A 9,026-nucleotide genomic window follows, 5' to 3' on the forward strand; every position below is an offset into this window, starting at 1 on the left:
AGCCAAGTTCGAACACTTGTCTCGGATCAACTTCCAGATCATAATTGCTCTAGTGAATAACTAAATTAAAAAAAAAAATAGATGGAGGTATAAAAATCTCAGTATGACTCAGAGAGATAGGCTCCTTTATCCTACACAAATGGAAGAAGTCGGTCTTTTATTTTATTTTGCCAGAATATTGAACTATGAACAAACAAAGACATGAGAGAAAAGCATATTGGCTAGTGATTGTAAGGTCCCAATTCTTGACTGGAGGGGATAACAAAAGCCTCGTTTTATATAATTTAGCCAAAAAAGATTATAGAAATCAAAATAAACTCATGATTGTACTTTGTTAAGCTGAAGTAAATTAGACTTTAGATTTTATTTACTAAAATTGGAAAAAGAGATTCATTTATATTAAATTCTAGCAGAGTCGATTTTCAAAATTAGAAGAAACCACATAAATATATGTTGTAATCTCTAGATTTGTGTATTTCTTTTCAATCCCCGTTGTTTTAAAAGTTGAGGTTGTATATGTAATATCATTTTTAAATTTAATCCTGCATCGATGATGAATGTTAAATTTAAGTTATCGTAAACTTATTACCTAAAATAATACTCAAAATAACAACAATTAAAAAAAATGTCATTTAAGAATAGTAATTTTTTTTATTATTTCTTAAATATTTGGAAAGATGGGAACTTAAGACCAAGGGTGTTCATGGGTTGAATTAAAAGATTTTTTAGACTCAAACCAATTGTTCGGATTGTAAATTTCTTTAAACCAAATAACCCTTATTAAAAAATAAATCAAATCCAACCCAACCATGAAATATTTGGGTTAGATTGAGTTGGTTCGAGTTAATCGGGTCATTTATTTAAAATTTTGTTCTAAAAAAACAAAACGTAAATATGTAAAAATCTAATTTAATTATTTTCATATATTGAATTAAGATTAACCACTCAATTTCAATTTATATACTGAATTTTCTTTCTAGAGTGAAAAAAAAAAGAGTTGTTCAAAAATAAATTATTAAAAAAATATTAAAATTAAAATCAATAAATGTATAAATAATTGTGTTATAAGTAACAAAAAAAATTTAAGTTAATAATAAATTCGGATTGATTTGGGTTATATTAGGTGAACTCATGAACCAATCCAACCCATAAAATTTTCATTTATTTAAACCCAACCCAACTCAAACTACATAAATTGGATCGGGTTAATCGATTTTTTTGGATCATCGGATTTTTCAAATACCCCTACTTAAGACTACTCAAATGCCGTCCTTTTCTCTTCTACGCATTATGCATCAATCAAAATTGACATTTAACTTTGTAAATAGTAAAAACTAAATTTAAAAAATACACAAACATTGCATACACCAAAACAAATACAACTCAACTAGCATATAAATGCAGGTAAACGACTAAAAAGATACGGCATTTAAGCACTGCATGCTAAAAAGAAACCAAATAAAAACCACTTTTAAGATTCAAAATAAGATTTCATGAGAAATATCATCTCTCCAAATCAAAAGTCAGATTCCTGATTTGGTCCAACATATACCTACAAGACATGAATATATCAAGGAGATTGGTTCTAATTCTTTCATTTTCATTCTAATCATTTGCAGTCATCTGCCTTGTTTCATATCACAAGTTTAATACATACACCTAACATCACAGTAAAAATTCCTAACATATGTATCCAGCTTCAATATCCCTCAAAATTAACAGAAAAGGAAAATTCTCTGGAAGATAAGATCTACAAATCTCAGTCTGCCTGTCTTCCTAGTTCCTCCTAATATATAAGAATGATTGTTGACTCAAGGCAGGGCATTGGGGGAAGTGAAGAACAACTATGGTACAACACTTGGATTCACCAACAAATTATTAGCCCAAGCTATGCTTGGATGAAGGCTGCAAATAACCATTGCTTTGGATGAGCTAGCTTCAATTATATCATTTGTTGATGAAGATCAGCTGCTTGCTGAGCCAACTCGACCATCATCGCCTCGTCAAAGAACTTGTTTATGCTCACATCCTCGCTCATTCCCTGTCCCAGTACAGCTAACATATTAAGGCATGAACTCTCTGTTTTACCTTTTTTTTTTTCTCAAGCTATTGTTTAAAAGTAATAATTAACAAGGCAATAGAACCATCTTCGAGAAATTAGAACATATAATTCCAAAAGCACGTTCATGAACTTCAGATTTTGAAGTTGGTTTATTCTGCAAAGAGCTTTATTAAGCTATGCATGCATAACATACAACCGCCCTTGCATGCCAGATAAAAAAGATTGTGAACAAAAATGAGCAGAAGGTCTAACCTTTCTACGCCTTGTCTTCACCATGAATTCACGAGCAAGGTGTTGTATTGGTGCTGGCTCAAGAGGCCGTAAAACAATGCTCTTATCAAGGGGATCACCAGGAACGATGGCCCAATGGTCAAACACAGAGAGACAAAAAGCTTGGCCTTGTGTATGATACCGCAAGTCCGTCTCAAAGCCAAAAGATTCTATAACGGGTAAAAATGCCTGAAAAGCAGTAACAGGTGAAAAAAAAAAACATAAGAAATTGAATCTATCTGTCATGCCTTCATATACTATAAATTTACTCATGAGAATAAAACCCCATTGTCCAGATCGAAAATCTGTCAAATGAACAATGGTAGACCTTATAGAGAAATTTGGTACTATTCAGTGATTAATGCAGCAGCTCCACCACAATTGAGAAGAAAACATCCAATATATTGTACGTAATTATCAAGAACCATAACATTTTGAGATAAAGAGGAAGTAATTTTAATCATAAAACCTTGACAATGTAAGCTGGAGTCCCTGGTTGAGCAACATCAGCTGTAACATGTCCACGCCTTCGGGATAGGACAGTATAGATGGCGGAGACACAATCAATTGGTGTTTGTATCTGCAATGAAATAATAAAAAATTTACTCAACATTATGATAAATGCTCGGTTATGTATTTACTGTTTTGGCTCAAAATAGCCTAGGAAGCCGAGACCTCCTCCTTACAAGCTCGCAAGCTGAATTTAGATCAAAATCTTCTCTGCTCTCCCTCACTCCCCTCCCCTTGCTTTATATTAATTTAGTAACAAAAATAACAAATTCCTCACAAGTGGTCCCTACCATACTCATTCTCTCTAACTACCTTTATTCCCTTCTTCTTCCTCATTTACATTTGTACCCCCTTCCTATTCTTCTTGTTGATTCTTCTTTCATATTTTCTAAATATAGTTGGTCTATCACATTAATAGAAAAGTTACACATACTGTTGACAAAATGTCAACATATTTTAGGTTTCGATACAATTTAGAAGCACTCTTCACAAAAAGCCCATGTTTGACTGTACAAAATATTAAAATATGAAAATTTTACCTCAACGTAGTATACTGGTTCCATAAGTCGTGGGGTTGCCATAAGAAAAGATGAATAGGCCACTCGTCGAGCTGTGGGAATGATCTGACCAGACCCACGATGCAATGGCTCAGGTGCAATTCTTGCATCAACAATTTTGAACTTTACATTTCTAATGGGTTCATCACAAAGTGGTCCTTCTCTAGCCCCCCATTGAAACCTGTTAAAAATATAAACGGCTTACTTACATTGGGGGGGAAAAGGCAACAAAATTTTAAACGTTTAAAAAGTACATATTAAACAGGGGAAAAAAAAAAAAAAAAAAGAGCTAATTCCCTGGGTCCCCTCCTCCCACAGAAGAGATAGAGAAAGAGAGAGAGAGCCATCAAGATAGTTTACCCTTGAACAATGGAATCCTTGACGGCATTCAGCAAACTCTTGTCTACTTCAGAAGAGAGCGTATCATCTAATAGAATGTTAGGTCCCTGAAATTTGATTAAAAGCTTAAACATCAAGAACAAAAATGAAGTACAAAGCACATGCTGCTTATCAAAATCTCAAATTTATAGTTATAAAAGATGCTAGCCTGCGGCCTGCCAAGATGACTGATTTTAATAAATGACAACTTTATTGAACCCCGAATCTTTTACCAATACGCTTAAAGTTGGAGTTACCACATGCCAAGTTTCAGAAAGATGACTAAAAGGACAAGTCTAATGATAAACTATCCTTTTAAAAAAAAGAGTCAATCTGCAGTGAGCAAAGAATCAGTTTTACTTTCACCGTCCCTCAAGAAAGAGTCAACTTCTGTGTATATTTAGTAGATACATATTTTAGTAAAGAGATTATCAGCTACAAAAGTTACCTGCTTATCTGGGCCAAATGCCCATATGGACCTTGCAGCCAGCAAATCCCACTCATATTTTGTCTGGAAGAAATCCCCGAGTTTCTTTCTTGACCAATCAAGGCTTACTACACCATTCTCAATGTCTTCAGCAAGTCCTCTCTCCAATGGCTCTGCAATCTAGAAAAAAAAATGATTTGAGTTACCACATAACATTCCAAGTGCTTAAAACCTACAGAATAAACAAAAACAGCCAAATTAGAAAATTGCCTACCATGGTTATTTTATTCTTCTTGTTAGGAGTCTCAGCAAAACATTTCATTGAAGAAGACTCTACAACCGTTTCACAAAATGAAACGACAGGATCGGCTACCTAAATGGGTTACAGAAAGGAAAATCCATCAGAGAACAAAGAGAAACAAAATTGGGAACAAAAAGTGTGGGACAATCGGGTAAAAGAATACCTTGACTTCTACTTCTGAGTAGAGCTCTCTAAGATCCTTCATAATTGAATCCAAGTACAGCTCTCCCGTGCCTAAAATGGTATGCTCGCCTGATTCCTCAACTTTAGTGATTGCCAGAGGATAACTTTTGCTGATCTTCCGAAGACCCTCTACCATCTTTGGCAACTCACTTGGATTTAGAGGCTCAGTAGCAGTTTTCACCACAGGAAGGGTATTGAATTGAAGTGGTCGGAATATGTAAACATCCTCATCATAATCTACATTAGACAGAGTTGCAGTTTTCATAATAGATGCATCCACTCCTTCAATGAGAACCCAAGATCCAGGAGGAGCCTCGGCAATGGGAACCCTGTCTCGAGCTTGATAAAGCCATAATTTTGTTACTTCCTTTACTGTCATATCTTCCTCATCCTCTGGTGAATAGCCCTCACCCAAGACTCGTACAGTCTGCCCTGTTTGAATCTTACCACTATAAACCCTACCAAACGCATCAAATACACTGCAGTCTGACTTGGGGTATAGTTTGGTGACGTTAACCATTAAAGGCCCAGAAGGATCACATTCTTTCATTGCTTTATAAATCACAGAGTCTTTAGGCCCAGTATAAATATGATCAACCTTCCGAGAAGAAGCATCCCTGGGAGAAGGTATGTGCTGAACAAGCATGTCAGTGAATCCTGAAGCTCCACCAAAAACTGAGCTACAAGCCAGTCTTAGCAAAGGCCTAACATTCAACTTGTAAGCTGCATTGCTAAGAGTAACACCAAGCTCTGCAAGAGTAGTCTCAACACTTTTCCTATGTTCACCAATGACTTGACTGTATATTTTGTATAGAGGCTCAAGTACAAATTGAACAAATGACCTTTCCCCTCCACTTGCAGGTTGTTTTTTCTTAAATGTTCTGGTGTCAGAATGATAATAATAATCTCCCCAAAGACGAGATGCAAACTTATCAGCATCAAAAGGAATTCCATGAAGTTTGACATATAGCTTTGCAAACGATTGCAAAGTAAATGACCATCCTGCAGTAGCACTAGCAAAACACACATTTCCAGCAGCTGGGTCAATGACTTGGACATTTCCAGCAGTAGATGAGGCAGCAGATATATGGTTATTAATAATTTCTAACGTATGCCTTAATTTATAGTATGCATCCCTTGGGGGCAATTTAAGTTCTGTAATCAGCCTGTCAACCTAGATACAAATACTGTATCAGTATAGAAGGTCTTTGAAATGGATCCAGCTTTCAAAAATCTGACAAAAACTCAAAAGGAATCCAGTAGGCTAACCTTGTTAATTACAACAACAATGGGCAATCGCTCCTGAATTGCATGGCGTATACCCCTCTCTGTATTGACCTGTAGATTGTAGAGTACATTCTCATTAAAGCCACTATGCATTTATCCCATCCTCAGTGCTCTCTCCATGAAACAGCAGTATCAATAATTCCATAACATATAAATAAATAAATAACTCCATGCAAAGCAGATTGATCAACCCAAACTCTATCTATGGTTAGATTCTGCAGTAAAATGATTACACAAATCCAAAACTTATGCAAAGTCCCTTAATGGTTTCCTCCTCCATTGATGCTAAAATGAGGTGCCCCGCAACAGGTAGAAGTAAGTTGGTATATAAAATAATGTTTAAATCACAGTGAAGATAAAAAGGAAATGTGCTAATTCAATGGCGGCCTGGCAGCTATTGTTTATGTAAAAAATCTAAAAGTTAGCATATAAAGCTAAAAATAACTAAATAAAAACTAGGATTGAGACTTATTTACTTACCATAACTCCTTCAGCAGCATCTACAATCAACACTGCACCATCAGCAAGTCTAAGAGCAGCAGTCATTTCATCAGAAAAATTGGTATGGCCAGGCGTGTCCATTATATTGCAAAGGTATGATTTTGAATTGCCATCCTCGAGAACTAGGGACATGGGAACTGCCTTAATTGATATTCCTCTCTCCTGCTCATCAATCCTTGTATCTGTATACCTCATATGTTTCTCTCCTTTAATATCAAATGTTGACATGTGATGTGTTTGCTCAACCAGCATATCCATGAAGACTGTCTTCCCATGATGCACGTGGCCTACAAGTGCAACATTGCGGACCAAAGTTGGATTGGACATAAGACCCACCAGAAATTGATTTGAAACATAAGTCCTAGAATCTTTTACCCCAACCTCAAACTTTACATTTCTAACAGGCTTAATAATTGGTTGCTCTAGTGGTAGCTCATCTTCATCCATAACCAATGTCTCAACATCATCACCATAAACCTCTTCTGCAGTTGGATAATATTTTTTGTCCTCTGCAAGGACAATCTGGTTGTCCATATCAACATCATTGGAAGTTGTAATCCAACCATTTGAAGGACCAGCATCTTCACCATCTGATGCACCTTCATCTTCATCAGGCTTCTCCATAAGGTCTTCATCTTCATCTTCAATGTCACTATCCTTATCAGAATCAATTTCTGGCCCTATGTAGTTTCCAAATTCATCATACAAGCTGTCATCCATGCTTGGTAATCTCAAAGCTGCAAATACAAAAGGAAACTAACTTAATATTACAATCCATTTAACTAAAAAGGCTTGGAATTCAATAATGTAGTTACTAAATACAGGCTGAGATTTACGTCTATTTTTTACATTTGCGAGGGAAATAAATAACCAGCAGAAAGACAACCCTTTCCGTAGTTTTTTTTATACAAGAAATACTTTTCATTGATGTGGTGAGAAGTTACGTAATAAAAAATCAATCAAGCCAGAACTACAATATCAGTCACTCCCAAGTAGAGCTTACAAGAACCCACCCCTAGTGTTAACCACACTGTGAGCGTAACTGCTAAATCCACAAACAATGTACAGAAATTCTATTCAACAAGAACCAAAAAAGAACCCTGACAAGATAAAAAACATCTACCCAGTCCATTTAACTCGTTATTAAACATGCTTTTATTTCTTCCCAACAGAAACTCCAAAGTAAGAACCGACTACACTGACCCAGAAATCCTTTGCTGTGCCCTTTAAGAGGTAAGTACAAAGTAACGAACTATGAATTCTTCAATTTACCCTATAGGAAATGAGGGCAAAGTGACTGGAGTAGATTCTCTTCTAAAGAATTGAAGGAAAGCCAAAGAGAGACTAAAATTTGTAACAAAAGACTCGAAAGGAACCAAAAAATAACCACTCTGTACTGAAATACAAAGTATATAAACTTACAAGCTGAAACAAGTGCTTCGAAGACCCTCCCGTCGGCGATGGATGGTGACAGACAACTGTCGGCGACAAACGACGACCGACGACGGTAGAAAAAGCGGTGTGAATGTATGCGTTAGTAACGGATGGCGATGATCAGTAGTGAAAAATGGCCGGCAGTGTTGACGGTGGCGGTGCGAGAAGAGGAACACGGCGACGAGGGCGCCGGTGAGACAAAATGAAAAGCTTGCAGTGGCTAGGGTATGGCCTGACTTGTCACGTGGATAGGATGCTAAACTGGGTCGGGTTTTGGGCTTACAATAAATAACAACCCGGCCTAATAACCAATCGTATTATCGGCCCTTTCAGACTTTGCGAAGAAATGGGCCTCATCTCAGCCCATTAAGAAACAAATTACCAAGCCCACGGTTCCTTCTTTGGGAAATTGGTTAAAGTAGCAAGATTTGATGTTTCATTTGGGATTATGGCAAGAGTACGGAAATAATAAGATTTTTGGCAAAATATATGCCATGCACGTGAAGTCCTTTTTTATAATCTCCAATCTACCCTTAACATGGTCATCCATCAGGAACAGTATGTACAATGTAAATGGACAAGCGTCAATTATCACATTTTCAACTAACAAAATTGTTAGAAAAACGTGGCGATTTTTATGCTCCATTTGAATTTTGAATTGGCAGTTTTCTATCGTATTAGATTTGTTTAACCACTTTTTGAACAGATTCAAAATTAATTAATATTTTATTTTTCACTCTCAATTTAAATTTTAATTTATTGTAAATCTTCAGATTTTACATGATCTTATTGATTTTATTTATTTAAAATTGTTATCACATTTTATCACCTGACATATTATTATTATATTAGTATATCGATAAAATAATATATTATTATTATTTTGGATTCCATAGATTTTTTTATACACATATCGTAAATCTATATTATATTGTGGGACATGTAGATAGCAAAAATTAACTATTTACAAAAATAAAAAATAAAAATTTGATAGACACTAATAGACTAGTCTGTCAGTGTCTATCACATAGTATCAATGATAGATTTCTATCAGTTTTTATCACTGATAGACACGGATAGACTTCTATCAGTCTCTATCAAAGAACATTAAATTTG

General features: G+C 35.5%; 1 protein-coding gene across 1 annotated transcript; it reads right to left on the minus strand.

Annotated features, from left to right (window-relative positions):
- Positions 1-1,568: 1,568 nt before the first annotated feature.
- Positions 1,569-8,142, minus strand: LOC120079749 (110 kDa U5 small nuclear ribonucleoprotein component CLO). The gene is made up of 11 exons (XM_039034113.1): positions 7,899-8,142; positions 6,456-7,213; positions 5,958-6,026; positions 4,669-5,862; positions 4,479-4,577; positions 4,226-4,384; positions 3,760-3,845; positions 3,382-3,580; positions 2,802-2,912; positions 2,315-2,521; positions 1,569-2,041 (listed from the first exon to the last, which is right to left on the minus strand). The coding sequence occupies exons 2-11, from the start codon at positions 7,194-7,196 to the stop codon at positions 1,943-1,945; spliced, it is 2,964 nt and encodes a 987-aa protein (XP_038890041.1). The 5' UTR covers positions 7,197-7,213; positions 7,899-8,142; the 3' UTR covers positions 1,569-1,942.
- Between the last annotated feature and the right edge of the window lie 884 nt (positions 8,143-9,026).

This window comes from Benincasa hispida, chromosome 6 (assembly GCF_009727055.1).
Source record: "Benincasa hispida cultivar B227 chromosome 6, ASM972705v1, whole genome shotgun sequence".
Taxonomy (NCBI): domain Eukaryota; kingdom Viridiplantae; phylum Streptophyta; class Magnoliopsida; order Cucurbitales; family Cucurbitaceae; genus Benincasa; species Benincasa hispida.